At 46.7% G+C, this 16364-nt stretch overlaps 1 protein-coding gene across 1 annotated transcript in view; it reads right to left on the bottom strand.

Moving 5' to 3' along the window:
* Positions 1–585: 585 nt before the first annotated feature.
* The window catches only part of TOGARAM2 (TOG array regulator of axonemal microtubules 2), a gene marked incomplete at both ends in the record, with an annotated part of 41578 nt that continues 25799 nt past the window's right edge, over positions 586–16364 (bottom strand). Inside the window, 6 exon segments of the mRNA XM_080911392.1 lie at positions 586–923; positions 4735–4821; positions 12896–13112; positions 13856–13978; positions 15404–15511; positions 15845–15962. Of these exon segments, the coding sequence (XP_080767518.1) occupies positions 586–923; positions 4735–4821; positions 12896–13112; positions 13856–13978; positions 15404–15511; positions 15845–15962 (991 nt within the window).

Genomic DNA, 16364 nt, shown 5'->3' with positions numbered 1-16364 from the left:
CATCATCTAGTCCTCGTCAGAGTTAGCCAGATGGGCAACCTCTGGCTGAGGCATTTAGTGGTACATTTGTCAGGTCCTTCCTGCTTTGAGACAAGCTGGGCAGATCCTTCGAGAAAGTCCCATGGGATAAAGAGATACTTAACTCACAGGGCTAAGGCATGATTGTTAGAAGACATGTGGTACAATAACTTCTAATCTAGTCAATGACTAACAGACCACATCTGAGTGAGCAGCTAAGGGCACTGAGATGCAGGAGAGCTTCCAGATGCTCACAGATGTGGAGGTAGGGGCTGTATTCCTGCCACCTGTGGGTCTAGATGGTTCTTTCCTAGCTAATTATCACTATCTGATCTAAAACTAGGTTCAAGATTGCCATGTTTCATAAACCTGTCTACTGGAAAATTCTATGGTTTAAAAAAAATGTAAGATAAGAAAACCTTAGGAAAAATAAGCAATTCTTTTATTTCTACTTCAAAATATACTATATACATTGGGGACCCTAAGGGGAAAAGTAGGCCATGAGGCGACTCCAACATAAAAATAAAATAAGGTAAAAAATAATAATTGCCCATTTCAGACACATCTTTAATTTAGGTGCTGGTGACAGATGGTTCCTGTCATCGGGGTGTCAGTGGCCATTCCTCTCTCGGTGACCTTGTCGTTGGTCCCCAGAGATTCAGAAGCTAAAAGTCCCTGGAGTGTCTTGAGGACTTGCTGGGGCTGACTGGCAGCGAAGTCCCTCAGGCGGGACCCCATTTGCTCCTGCAGACTCCTGGCCAGCCTGCACACCGCTGCGCGGAAGTTCCCGCCATGCCCAGGCAGCACGCCATTGCCAGCCATTTTGTTCAGGAAGTACCAGAGGACTGGAAGGATGTGCCTCTCCACAGCCTGAGGCTTCCGAGGGTAGACTGAGGCAACCAGCACTGTCACAAAGAAAAGGGAGAGGGTCATTTGAGCTGTACACTCTCTCTTCCCATCTCTGACATCACCCATTCCGTACTCCGAAGGACAGGCACCCAGCAGGGCTTACTTTCCACCTAGGCCCTGTGCTCAAGACACTTAGAGGCCCGTTAAAATGTTTCAATCTATTTTAACATCAGAAGAGAAGTATTGGTTTGTACTTATAACAGTCATAAAGTACAATCTTATTTTTTATGAAGGAAAGGACCACAAAGCCAATGCAAATGAGGTAGGTCCATGACGATCAAAACAAGTTCCCTCTGACCCAGTTAGGGGGACGAAGTGGGTCACAATCCCACCTCCACCAGCTGCTTCTGTGTGAACCTGAGAAAGGCACACCACCTCTCTGAGCCTTTTAACATTCGTAAAGTCAGGACCACAGGCCTAAGGCAGCTTTTAAGATCATTAGGATCTCATAGTAAATAAATGTCAGGTATATTAAGCAAGCAGGTGACAAACAGGAGACAGTATTGCATTATGTGAAATCCATGTGAGCGTCAGAACAACACCAAGAAATCCTACACTACCAATGTGTGACCTGGTGGGAGTGAAGTTATCCTAGGGACATAACGTGTAACCCTCGCTTTGACAATTTGACTATGGAGACAATGGCCCCTAAGAAACTGGAATTTCTCCAGAAACCCTGTGTTGCTAGAAAGAAAAGGTGGAGGGTTGCTGCCAACCAGTGGAGGCACTTGTCTCCCTGGTCCTTCCACTGCCCGGCAGTAAGACTGGAGGCAACGGTGCACATAAATGCACCTGGTCTGGGGCAATGTGGCTGTGTGTGCCTCTATTCCAACCTAACCTTCAGGTCAGGACCCCAAAGTTGGACTGGGGAAGGCCACTGGGCCTCTTTGTTGCTCCTCCCAGTGTAACCACATTAAATAATTCTCCTTTCTCTATTTTTCCTTATAACTTGTTCTGCAGCTGGCTTCTTGAGGATGGGCAAAAGAGATTAGCTTGTCAGGGGTACCAGGGTCCTGACTCTGACTCTAGCAGCTTCAGGAATAGGGAGAGAAGTTGAGACTCTCCAAAGAAGCAGTCTGGTCTATAAAACCCCAAGCAAGGAACAGGATCCACAAGGCCTCCCCAGCATCTGGACATCTACCAAGCAGCAGTCTGTGAAGATGAATGTATTAAGCCATAGGGCTCCAAATAGACCCTCCATCCTAGTGAAGAACCTCAAAACGTAGTAATCTCAAAATCCAACCCTGTAAACCTAATCACCAAAGTAGGTATCAGGGTTACAACCAACAATCAAAGTCTCCCAGGCCTTCGTGGAAAGGGTGCCCTGGCCTGAGGCTGGTCTGGGGCTGCCCGCTCAAATGGTAGTAGAGGTAGCCAAGCAAGAACAGTGCTTCACTGATGTATAAGGCCAAGAAACTGTAATGTTCTAGACTATGTGTCCCTACTTCAGTTCAACACTTAGAAATTCAAGGCTCCACTTCATGCTAAAAGAATGAATGTGAGCCCATTGCTCAGAAGAGAAAGACAAGATTCAGGCCAAGGACTTTCCTTCATAAAGGCCTCACTGGAGACAGAGGCTACTTAACCTTGACTCTAAAGTCTTCACCTACATTGTTCTCCAAACTTGAGGAGCTCCATATCTAGATTCCTAGTCTGGAGCTTTAAAAATCCCCAATTTGTCCTTCCTTTATCAAATTAACATCTCCCAAAACCTAGAATGCTCCTCTGATTTCTGGAACAGAGGGAAACCAGATGGCCTGCATGTCCCCTCAGAGAAATGGATATGCTCCACAGAGTTATCATGGAATAAATGTTGACATAACTACGCCAAGGTTCCTTCATTCCGATCTTGGGGGGAGGGTCTCCTGGGACCACCACTTGTCACGGTTCCCTCAGATGTCAAGGTGATGGCTGGGAAGGCAGGTTTGCATCCTGGAAGCATCTGCCAGAAAAGGCTTGTTCTATGAGGAGCCTTGAAGATGTTAAATAGAACATTCTGGGTCTAAGCAAATGGTTTTGTCAGTAAAGCATGAGAGCTGGAGCCCAGTCCCCAGAACTCATAATTGAAAACAAACAAACACTTAAAAAGAGCAAGGCATGTGTGCGTACGATGTACCTATAATCTCAGCAGTGGCGAATGAAAGAAAAGACAATCTCTGGGCTGTCTGGTCAGCCAATCTAGCCAAACTGACAAGCTCCAGGTTCAATGAGAGACTCTGTCTCAAAAATAAGGTGATGGAGATAGGGAAGCTAAGTCAGTGGTTTAGAGCACTTGTTGCTCTTACAGGGCACCCGGGTTCAGTTTCTAGCACACACAGAAGATCTAATGCCTTTTCTGATCTCCTGGGGTTTCTGCTAACATACATAGAATTAGTAAATATGTAGTTTTATAAAAAGGTAGAGAGCAACTGAGGAAGACACCCTTGGTCATCCTTGGCTTACATGTGTGCACATGTGCGTGTACACATGAGACTAGAGGTAGGAAGGTAGTTGCAGGAGCAGAAGGGAACAGGGAGTTACTGTTTGATATGGTGAGAGCTTCAGGGTTTTTTATTTAAAATTATTTATTTACTTTCTGTGTATGAGCACACTGTTACTCTCTTCAGACACACCAGAAGAAGGCATCTGATCCTAGTACAGATAGTTGTGAGCCACCATGTGGTTGGTGGGAATTGAACTCAGAACCTCTGGGAGAGCAGACAGTGCTCTTAACCGCTGAGCATCTCTCCACTGAGAGCTCCAGTTGAAGAGGCGTGGACAATAATGACAGCTGGAAAATGTCACAGACACATTCGATACCAAAGAACCTCTTTAAATGGAGATAGTGGTAAAAATGCACGTTATGTGCATCTTAAAACAGTTTTTTTAATGAGGGAAACAAAACAAATAAAAAAAATGAAAAATGAGAGCAAGCCCAAGAATTGTTCCCAACTCCAACCTTAACTCCTAACTCTAACCTAGTCCAGGGACAAGACACTGACCTCCACCAATGGGTTCACCAGCCCTTCTCTATCAGAGCTCCTTCTATACCACCATACTTGCCTACACACCCTCATGGACCTTGGCTCTCTGAGTAATTAGGTACTCCCTCTTTGATGAAATTCTCCCTCTTTGATGAGGTGCTCCCTCTTTGATGAGGTGCTCCCTCTTTGATGAGGCATACTTATTCTCTTGGCCTCCAAAGACCAAGAACAACAACCTGCCCACCACAGCCACCCAGCCTACACTCTCTCACAGACTCACATCTCAGCCACCTCAGAACCATGGTCCCCAGACACATTAGATAGTTGATTGATAGATAGATAGATAGATAGATAGATAGATAGATAGATAGGTAGGTAGATAGATAGATATATAAGAGAATAAATAAGTAAATAAATAAATAAATAGATGGTAATGCATAACTAAATAAATGGGTGTGGTGGTTCATGCTTTATATTCCTAGCACTGAAGAGTAAACTCCAGCCAACCTAACCTACTTAGCAAGTTCCTCTCTCAAAAATCCCTAAATGGATTCCTCTATGTGCATGTACACACACACACACACACACACACACACACACACACACACACACACCCCTTTTCTAAAGGTGCTCAATGGGCTAGAGGAACCCAGGTTTGTAAGAAAAAATAAATATATTTTTAGAAACTATTTGGTTATCTTCATTCAGGCTTTACTTTGACCAAAAACAAAGACTGTCACCCGACAGCAGAAAGAGTGTCACAGAAGAAGCAGACTATGAAAATTCTTAAGAGTCCTTTGAGAGAACAGTGATAGACAGGCTGTGTGGGGTCAAATGTGCTCACCTGAGAGGCGATCTGTGACATCTAGCACTGCAGGACCAGTCAAAAAACGCACACGCCCAGCAAACGCTTGCAGGAGGCAAAGGTGGTCTGAAAGAGATGAGGACATCTGTGACCATGATGTTGCCAGCCATTCCAACACAGCAGGTGCTCATGGTGCTGGGTGTCCGATGCCCTCATGACTAAGGGGTCCTATGGGGTGCTGAATTAATTCTTTGAGAGCACTGTGTGTGTGTGTGTGTGTGTGTGTGTGTGTGTGTGTGTGTGTGTGTGGAGGTCGGAAGATAATCTCAGGTGTTGTTCCTCAACTTCCATCTGATTTAAGGCAGGCTCTCTCATTCGCCACCTCTGTACATTGGGTTAGCAGCCCGTAAGCTCCTGGGAAAACAAACGTGTGTACCCAGGTCCATAGAGGACCTGATCAGGACCTACACTTTCATGACTGGTTCACTATCCCAGCCTGGAACCAGCTTTTGAAAATGCAAATGAACACAGGATATTGGGGGAAGAGTGGGCTGTCTCAAGTGGTTAGATTGACTCCCAAACGATCTGCCATTTACTCCCGTATGGTCTGCGATTTTCTAAATTGTCTTAAAGTGAGGTTTGAGAGGAAAGACGGTAGATGAATGACTGGCAGACAGAAGACAGACACAAATGCTGACGCTTTCAATCGATGAAGGAAATTAATAGATGGATACGAGTGTATTTATAGCTTCAGGGTTAACTGAGGCCATCACAGGGCTGGGGATAGCATTGGGAAGTCAAGGCTTTCAGTAAGTCAGAACTCACAGTCTGCTCATTAGGACACTCCATGTCAGAGAGTCATTTATTTCCAGAGTGAACACTTCCTGGTGCCCTTCATGGAATGGACATGGAGCCCAGAACCAGTACAAAGGAGTCCCCTACCCTCCAGGAGGTTTCTTTCATTTGAAATGAACCTCATCCAGGGAAACTATGCTCATGTAGCCCGAGCCTGAGCACCCATAAGGTTAGATCAATACCTCTTGGTCTGTTCAAAAAAGGGGCAAGCTCAGATAACTCTCCTGCTACCTCCCTACTGCTCCTGCCAAGAACCCGGAGGCTCATTGCTTTGCCCAGCGCCCAGCATGCCCAGCGCCCAGCATGCCCAGCACCCAAGCATGCCCAGCGCCCAGCATGCCCAGCACCCAGCATGCCCAGTGCCCAGCATGCCCAGCACCCAGCATTTTGCAACCACAACGGTCCTGGAATAACTTAGTGGAAGGTAAGGCAGGTAGTGGAATGCCATCTAAGAGCTGTGGCTGTGAAGCTTGCCCACACCCAAGGGGGAGGAGGGGCAGGTGTGTGTGTCCTTAGTTGATTTTCTGCTTCCATTAAAAAAAAAAGAAAGAAAACTCGTAATTTAAAAAAAAAAAAAAGAACAAGCAATTTATAAACAATAAAACTTTATTTGGCTCAGGGTTTGGAGGCTGGAAATTTCTAGAGTAGGTACCAACCTCTGATGAGGGCATGGGTGCCCAAGGGAGAAAGCAGGAGTGTGCCCTGTATGCAAATAAGAAAGGAACCCAAAACCATCCTTTCCATCAGGGTCCCACCCTGACACCTGAGCCATCCCTGCAGCAGTGTACATATCTGTCCATGGTGGCAGAGGCCCTGAACTAAGCAACTCTGAAGGTCTTGCCACTACCACAGAAGGATTTCAATTTTAGTGCGGTTTCAGAGGAGGGGACATCAAAGCAAGGCACCTGAGGTCAAGGAGCCTGGCTTTAATAAGTGGGTGGTCCCATTTAGCTCTTATCCAACCTTTGTCCTGTCCACAGGGCTCAGCCCAGCTCCTGGCCCTTGGCACAGTTCTCCAGGGCCAGAGAGAGGTGCTACTGTGAAGTCCTTGAAAATAAACAACCAGCAGATCAACCAGACCACATCCTACTGGCAGCATACGGTGCCTCCTTAATGCTTGCAGGGTACATGTAGTTGACAAATACTTATAGAATACAGGTGCTTGAAATATTCTGGCTGAGTACATGTGCTTAGCAAATGCTTTCTGAGTACACTGCCTAGTAAATGTTTACAGAGTAGTTTTTCCTGACTGGCTTATGAACGCTAGAGCAGTTTACATGTACACACTTGGCCTGTCTTGATTTGGTCATCTCTGTAAGACTCACCATCTTGGGTCACATTCAGATTTAATGAGACAGGAAAGCATAGTGAATGGGTACAGTTTCTGGGCACAAGTTGCCCAGAGCCTCTATCTTATTTCAGTACATAACACTGTATAAGCCACTCCCTCTATCTATGCCTTGACTTACCTATCTTTAAAATGGGGATAATCCAAGCTCCTTTCTCATTGAGTTGCTGTAAGGATTAGATGGGTTCACTTAATATTTAGGATCAGCCCCCATATCATATGATCAATAATGTATCTGCTATTTATAATGAGTTTTATTGTAAATAATAACATTCCTAAAATTCTCACAGTGGAAAAAATCAAATAAAAGGCAAGAATCTTGATGTGGCTTCAGGTAGCTCAGCAATAGAATACTTTCCTAGCATGTGCAAGGGCCCTTACTTAGTTCTGTTTCAAACATCATTAAAAGGGGGGTGGCGATGGCAGTGATGATGGTGGTGGTAGTGGTGGTGATGGTGGTGATTGTGGTGATGGTGGTGATGATGGTGGTGGTGGTGGTGGTGGTGGTGATGGTGATGGTGGTGGTGGTGGTGATGTTGGACTCTAATAGTTGAAAGGCTGAAGTCAGTACTCCATTAGCCTGGCCCACATTTCTAGAGGGTTCTTTTTGCCTCCCAAAGCGGTCGAGACTTGCTATACAGTGAGAAGAACAGAAGAGACTGTGCCTAGAAGAAAGCAGGCCTGGCTTGTTGGTCTGAGACCCTGATCTTCGTGGTTCCCATCTCTACAAAGGGACAGGAGGTTCCACTTAGAGAAGCCCTGAGGCCCGCAGGACATTTTATCTCCAGACTGCTTGGAAGCCACAGAAGAGCTGTATGGGTCCGAAAACCAAGTAAAAGATTCAATAACAACAATAAAACCTTAGCATCTAGCGTCTTTTACTTAGGTTCTTTTTTTTTTTTTTTTTGAGACTGGGTCTCAGGGTGTAGCTCTCGGAGGTCTGCCTGTGCATATTTGTGAATGTAATTATGATATTACACATTGAATTTGCATCCTCTTTAAACAAGTTACAGCATTTTGTATGAGAACACTGGAGCCACAGGCTGCCCTGACATACGCATGCAGGTAGATCAGTTCCCCTCCTTGGAGTGTCTCCTGCATGACCACACCTGGTTTGGGCCACATCGGGACTGTGTAATATTCAGTTACTGACTTACGATGGTTGTTCACGATTGATCACCATGCTGGTGTGCACACTTTCCTTACGGAGATAGGTCACTCGGTAAAGCACTTGCCACACAATCATGTAGACCTGAGTTCTAAACCCAGAATACACAAGGGGAGCCTGCAGTGTTTTTATGCCCCGGGATGTAGAAGCCCAACACTAGAGAAGGAAACAGGCGAATACGTGGGACTTGCTCCAAGGCTATTCCAGGTCCCAGTGAGAGATCCTATCTCAAAAACTAAGGTAGACAGATCCCAAAGAACTATGCCTGAGGTTGTCCCTGCCACCCACATAGGCAGACAGAAAGGAAAGCTAGCAGGCAGACACACACACACACACACACACACACACACTTTTATGAGTTGGTATTGGCTATAAATGGGTTGTATTCTTTTCAAATGCTTTAGAGTTTCCATTTCTCAGTAGCTAACAAGCATGATTTTCACAGACAAAAATAAAAAGAGCCTTTTATGTTTTAGTAACTAGGGACCCTATAAAGTAGCATTGAACGTTGGTTGGTTTTCACTTGTTTTCTCTTTGACTTTTTCAGACGGGATCACATGTAGCCCAGGTTGGCCCTAAACTCATGTGAATCCTCCTGCCTCAGCCTCCCAAAGACTGGGATTATGTAGCACCAATGTCTGTTCAGAGTAGAATTAAATGAAAGAGCACATATCCAAATTACATCCATTTGAAGTAAACCTGGACAAATGTGGAACTTAGAGAAGGCAGGGATTTTGAGTGTTTGGTATATTGGAGAAGCACCTGGACACAGAGCCTAAGCCTGTTAACAATAAAGTGCCAGTCATATGATTTATAGACAGTTAAACTCAGAGAACACACAGAAAAACTAGATCCAAGGCCACCAGTACCCCAAGCTTATCTGGTCTCTCCAGCACTGGCTAGAGACTGAGCTAAATTAAGAAAGTCTCCTGACTGTGAGAAACCTGAACACCAAGGTCATCTGGGGGAGGCAGAACTGTCTGCAACCTGAGGTTTATATCAGGCAAATCTCCAGTTAAACCAATGGTAACAGAGCCCTACAGGGCCAACCATTGTGCTCTGGCACTTCCTTAATCCTCAGAAAAATCCCCTGAAATCAGGTCTCAGTGTCTTTAGGAAAAAGGGCATTGAGCCTTTTGTTCAGAGAAACCCAAAGCAGGAAGTGGGTGATGAAGGGCAGAGGCCAGGGAAAAAGCTGCCCAGACTCCTTCCTCCACCCTAAGGGATTGGCTACAGAATCTAGCAGCTGCTGTATCAACCAACCCATTGTCCAAGATCCAAGCCCTCAGGAAAACCAAGGCAGAAGACATAATTGTGGCTGATGAGATGATGCCACCCCCGAATCTCACAATGGAGAAGCATCTTCAGACTCATCCTAGAAAAAGCTAGCCTCCCCATTCATTGTACAGTCTGGACATCAAACCAGAAGACAGCAGCCTCACTTGGCATTGCTCTTGATCCTTCTGCCCTGCAATTAGCAGGAAACAGACTATAACATGCTGTGCTCTGGCCTTCCACATTTAAGTGCTGGCCAGCATTTGACAGAGCATCTCCAGCCTGGTGCCAGAATCCATGGGGGGCCGTGAGGAAAGGAAGCAGGTTGTTGAGAGAGCCTCCATACAAGGAGTCCAGTGGACTCGAATCACCAGGCTTCACTGGGTCATCAATGTCTCTACTTCCTGACACTCTGCAGCTAACACCCAATGCCCTGGGCAGTAGGGACTTTGGTTACTTGTCATCTGGGCTAAGCTCAGCTCACTCTAGGCAGCCTGTCCTGGGGCCAACATGGTTTTATCTTGTCATTCACACTAGGGGTGATTAAATTTTTTGTGTCACTAACCTAAATCCTTAAGATTGCCACTTTACGGTCAAGAACATCATCAGAATCAACGCTGGTGTGTTTCATAGTAAACTCACCTGGCCCTTACAACTCATTCCCACACCTGCACAAACAGAACCACACTCAGAGTCAAGATAACACACTCCATCAAGTAGGCCCCACAGGAACCTTTTCCAGGGTTTTATAGGACTCCCTTGGACCTTCGAGGCCAACAGTACTGATCTAAGAAGTATAGAAGAAGTATACACACACACACACCTGTAGTATTTTCCCTGTACTAGAGCCTCTGGCTAGTGGACCAGAAGGGCTCTTTCCAAGAGGACTTTGTCCCAACAGGGAGAACTACATGCTTAGAGTGTGCTGTTCTCCAAAGGTTTCTGTGTTCGGAGCTTGGTCCTCGGTTTGGAAGCGTTGGGAGGTGGTGAGACTTTCAGGAAGTAGAAGTTATCGTAAAGTAATGAAATCACTAGGAACATTGCCCGTAGAGATTAATATAGGCCTTGAGAAGTGAATTAGCTCCCAAAATGTTCTTTAAATAAATTTAAAAGTGTGTGTGTGTGTGTGTGTGTGTGTGTGTGTGTGTGTGTGTGTGTGTGAATGTGTGTGTGTGTGTGTGTGTGTGTGTAAATCACAGTAACTTCTGAGTGTCAGCCCTTGCCTTCCACCTAGTTTGAGACAGGGTCTCTAGCTTAACCCCTCCACTCACTAGGCTAACTAAGTGTCCCAGGATTCTTTCTCTGTCTCCTGTTCCTGCACAGGAACACGGGGATCTTAGACGGTTATGCTGCCATGCCCCACTTGAAGTGGCTCCTGGGGTCAGAAGTTGTACTCACCCAGAAAACTACTGAGCACAACCACCTTGTCTGGGGGAAGGTGTAATCTCTTCTGCAGGTGCTCCCACTACTGTGACACCAACCACAACTGTGACACCATCACCATTGTGATGCCATTTCATAATGAGGCCTCCATGAAAGCTGACCAGAAATTGGTGCCACCCTCTTGGACTTCCAGAACCATAAATAAAATTTCCTTTTTTTTTTTTTTTTTTTTTTTTTTGTTCTTTACATAAACTTCCCATCCTTGGAGATTTTTGTTGTAGCAGCAGAAACAGACTAATATACAGCCTACTCCCAGGCCTACTGTTTTTAGAGTCCTTATCTTAGGTGGGTCCAGCAGGTTCTTAGGTAGAGGGCACCTGAGTCATAACTATGGGAGACACTAAATTCTGTTGTCCAAAGTGCCAGGCTCTCTCATGCTAAGGAAGGTTGGCCTAGTGGCAAAGAGCAACTTAAAACCCTTGGCAGACAGAGCTGAAAGAGCCCTCTCCCCTGACGGGGGCTCATCCTCCTATTCTAATTTGTGTAGCTTTCCCAATAAATTCAGGGCCTGGCGTGATTTACCGAGCCTTGATTATTGGCAACAGCAGCCCCCCCGTCCGGAGCAGTGCAGTGAGTGAGCTGTAATTTAGGGCCCGATTTGTACTGTTTGTTCCGCGGTAACAAACTCAGCAAATCATAAATTTCCTCTGAGATAAAAATGTGGAAATTGACAATATTTATGAACTCGGGAGACAAAAAGGGAGTTGGCCAGGCCTTTGATTTGTAACTAAAACTTCTCCTGGTAGCTCTAGCCAAGGACATTGCCTTTGTCCCAGGCCCAGGAATTGAGTTCTGGCCAAGGCATAGGGAGGGAGGGAGGCGAGGTGAGCATGCCAGGGTTGCCTTGCCCCACATGCTTCGTGAGTGCCAGAGACCAGGTGCCACCTCGCATTAGATACACAGCAAAGGCAGTCTGCAGATACAGGCTCCTCCATGCTGGCCCAGCCCACCCTACTCAGGGACGACCTTCTCAGTAGACCTTAAGGGTTAAGCCTCCCATGATGACTGCCCACTGCCTGCCGGCCTTCCCATCTTCTTTTTTCCTCTGTTACAGTCTGTCACCAACAACCCCTGGCACAGATGAACCTAGCCAAACACTCTTCTCTCACCCCTGTGGTACCCTATGGCCCTGAGAAAGTCACTTTGCTCGTATGACTGAGAAGCTAGGTCAGGCCCTCTCTCACTGCCTCCATTCCTGACCATGTACCTAGTAGACTGCAGCAGTCTGAACAAGAATGGCCCTGTATGCTCATACATTTGAATACTTGGTCATCAGGGAGTGGCACTACTTGAAAGGAATTAGTAGGTATGGGCCTGTTGGAGGAAGTGTGTCACTGGAGGGGGCCTTTGGGGTTTCAAAAGTTCAGGCCAGATCTGGTGTCTGTCCTAATGCTGCCTAAGGATCCAGATGTTGATTCTCTAGCACCATGTCTGCCTGTGTGCCACAGTGCTTCCCACTAAGGGGATTATGGACTGACCCTGTGACACTGTAAGCCAGCCCCAGTCATATGCTTTGTTTTGTCAGAGTTTCCATGGTCATGGTGTCTCTTCACAGCAATAGAACATTGACAAAGACATAACCGGAACACGGAAAAGCCGCCAGCTAGAAACCTGGAGGTCCTACAATGTCTGTACCTGCTCCATACAGCTGCTGACATACTAATCAGAGTTGTTTGCAACTCATCTGACTAATACACAAGAAAATGGTTGTGATGGTTTGAATGAAATGGTGCCCAGGGACTCACAGGTACTGGGGCTATTAGGAGGTGTGGAGGAAGTGTTGTTGGAGGAAGCGTGTCACTGGGGGATGGGCTTTGAGGTTTCAGATGCTCGAACCAGGCCTAGTATCACTCTCTCTGCTGCCTGCTGATCAGATGTAGAACTCTCACCTACCTCTCCAGTATTGCATCTGCCTACATGCCAACATGCTTCCAGCCATAATAATGGGCTAAACCTCTCTAAGCCAGCCCCAATGAAATGTTTTCCTTTGAGAGTTTCAGTGGTCATGATGTCTCTTCACAGCCATAGAACCCTTCACTAAGACAAAGAGTGTGGTGGCCCAGATGCAGGGACTTCCCACAGACCCGAAGGGACTGCAGTGGGATGCTCACCCAGGCTGTCCATCATGGCCTTCAGCACGGTGGAGGCAGCAGTGGAAATCCCAGAGTTCTTAGAGTTGAGGTTGTCTGCAGCTGCAATGATGAGGGACAGCAGCATGGGGTGGATGCTCTCTTTTAGGATAGGAAGCATCTGGGCAAGGGATTCTAGCGCCGACTGGTTCACTTTCTTGTTGGAATCGTGAAGCCTTGGGGTAAAAGCATCAAAGACCTATTGAGAGAACAAAAATCAAGAGTCCATGGGTTTGCACAAGTCAGCTGGGACCTCTCCACATCCCTGAAATGGATGCCCAGACCTGTGCCAGCACATTCCCAATCTTGAGGAGTTCAACTCTTCCAAAGGAGAACAGGCAAAAGGAGGAGAGACAGACATGTGCTGAGCATGTCTCCGTGTGTCAATCATGCAAAGCACAGGGTAGGACTGGGGTAGGTCCTCTTCACCATCGCTCACAACCTTAGCAACCCAGGTTGCTGTTATTATTCTCCAGCTTCCCATTATGCTAATGGGAAGGCTCATGGCAGAGACTGAGTCTCCTCAGATCACATGGCTAGTGGGGAATTTGACTCCACCTGGGTTAGCACCTGCCCCTCAGCATCACTCCAAGAAAGAACAGGAATCCCTCCTGGTGTTTAGCCAGTTACCCAGACTGGCCATCATTCACAGCCCAACTACTGTCCAACCCCAAGCTCTGATACCAAATATTATGCAAATAACAAGCTGAATGTGACCCGAGTAACTGATGATAGCACCCTCTCTGGCAGAGGGACACAGGCCACCCAGGACATCTCTGAGCATTCTAAACCCTTGCCCACATCTGCCTATTCTTTTACAAAGACTGTCTGAGAAATGAAGGCTTAGGGGCTCCCTGTACATCCCTCCAAATCAGATCAGAGCTGTCCAGACTGGGTCGTCAATGACAGGAGAAATAGGGGAGAACACAGGTGGGTGCTCACCTGGACTAGGTTGGCAGCAATGAGCTCTGGCTTGGCCTTGCAGTATTCCAGTAGCTTCCCGATGCCTTCCATGCGAGCCTGGAACTCCTTGGCTTCCAACAGCCTGGTCAGTTCCCACAACTGCTCTGCCATCTCGGCACCACCCCGCATGGAGGAGCGTAGCCCCATCAGTCGTGGGCCATTGGAGCCAAGCCTAGGCAGAAGCAGGAGATGACCCCTGGGGAAGAGCCCAGGGGATGAACATATCTTTCATCCTAAGCTGCATCCCATTGCCAGGTAGGACACAAACATTTTGTCTCCTACAGCCTAGTCTAACCCCTGCTAGCCTCTTCTAAATCCTGCACTGAAAGAGTTGAGGGTCGGGTAACTGAGAGTGTACCATGGACACATGACCCATGCAAGTGTAGAGGCAGAGGGAATTAACCCAGGGGCTCACAGATGCTAGACAGGTGCACTGCCACAGAGAAGCCCACCCTGCCACCAGCCCAGCTAGGATATATTTAACCTGACAATAAGGGAAGATTCAAGATTCTGGAGGCCATCTCATCCCACCTCTCTTGGATCCCATACCCTGCCCCTTGTTGGTTTGGCTCTCACACACCTCTAGGAACAGAGAGTATTCCTGCTCCTCACATTGGATCACACATCCATCAGAGCCTAGACTGTCTCAGCCAGCATGAGAGAGGCTGCACACAGGAGTCCCGTCTCCCACACTTAGTTCAAAGCCCTGCATGCAGGTCCCACCCGACGGGCTCCAGTATCACCCATTCCATTGTTTGTCTGTGCACCTCACATTCTTGCATACTGAACAAAGATGAGACACCAGGTCTTTGACAGGAAACTGAGATGTGAAGAAGGGGCAGCCTGTCCACCCTGAGGATATGGGGGCACCACGTCAGCGTCTGAGAGAAGGTGACAGGCACGCTGCATCTTGTAGGATCAATAAGCAAGTCCTAGGTACTCGGAATAAGCACAGCGAAGAAAGACTGAAGATAGGAAAGTTGGCCACTGATCTAGTACAGGGTGGAGGAGTGGAGTAGGAGGTTACAGGATGTCACTGAAGAGCTCAGTAAAACCTCAGGATCCTGCACTACTCAGCTGTAATCTGCCTCGGCAGAAGGGTTCACATTTCATGCAGAGGATTCCTGCTTCTTTCTTAACAGTACACACCCTCCAACCCTCAGGTCAGGTCTTCTTGACTGCCCATGTCTGAATCTGCCTCAAGCTGAATCTGTCTGAATACCCCAGGCTGACCAACCAAGCACCTAAGGGACATGCACCCAATTTAAGTGAACAAAGAGACGATGAGCCTGACAGAGTAGAATCACACTCTCCTGGACTCAACATCTGGGGCAGATGTTGTCAAGCCAGAATTGAGTCTGCCTAAGATGGGGGGAGGAGACCATACCCTACAAACTCATCCTTTACAGATGCAATGATGAAACCTAGCTACAGAAAAGCAACTAAGTTTCAGACATGCCCAGACCACAATCCCACAGGCATGTAAGACACTATTGACAGCTTTGGTCATGGGGCCCCAGAGACACAAGAACAGCCATACCCCTCTTGACTAGGCAGTCCGTTCTCACACACCACCAGACTCTTCAACACCTTTCGACCTTTGGCAGATGGAAGTTCATGATTGTCTTGTGTTCCCTTGAGAAACAGACACAGACTGTAAACCAAAAGGGGCAGCCTGACATAGCAGTATAAATCCTAACAAGAATGATAAGCCTTCCACCTCGGAGCACCCCAGGTCACAGCCTGGAGCCCTGGAGGTAGGCAGTAGAGTCTGTAATCTCCACTTAAGACAAGAGAGAGTGGAGGGCGTGACACACATGGGGAAGACCCCGGTACAAGCACTGGAGACAGAAAGCACATTTAAGCCACCCATCAACAGTCATAATGAAATGGAAGCCTCTGGAACCCAGACTCATTTCCTTGACCTACAGGAGGGCCAAACCGACCACTTGAGTTCCACCAACTCACCCATTGTTTGATGGCCACCATGACTTTCCGTAGGTCATGTGATGGGAGGGACTGCTTCAGAAATACATCAAACTTTGCATTTGCCATCAAGGTACTCACCATCTTCCGGCCATAAAACCTGCCACCAGGGAGAAAGCAAATGGAGAAACGGCCACTGGGAGGCTGATAAATTCACTCTACAGCTTTATACAACTTTCCCATTTATAATAGGAGAGCTATTTGCATACTTCTAATTAGAAAAGCAATCCCTACCCAGTTAAAAATTAGATTCATAAAAGAATAAACATCATCCATAATGCCATTACCAAGAGGAAATTGCCATTAAATTTTTATATATTGTCTTAGGTTTTTTTTTTCCTATGCATTTACATCTTAATAGATAGCAGAATTCACGGGCAATTTGTTTTCAGACTTTTCACTTTCTTATTAATCATCCTCCCAAGCTATGTAATATTCTTCATATGTACCTTATTTTCAAGATTTTCTACAATGCATTTTTATGTATATTTGTCTAGGTATA

Source organism: Micromys minutus (assembly GCF_963924665.1).
Source record: "Micromys minutus genome assembly, chromosome: 1".
Taxonomy (NCBI): Eukaryota; Metazoa; Chordata; class Mammalia; order Rodentia; family Muridae; genus Micromys; species Micromys minutus.
This window is presented reverse-complemented; position numbering and strand designations above follow the sequence as displayed.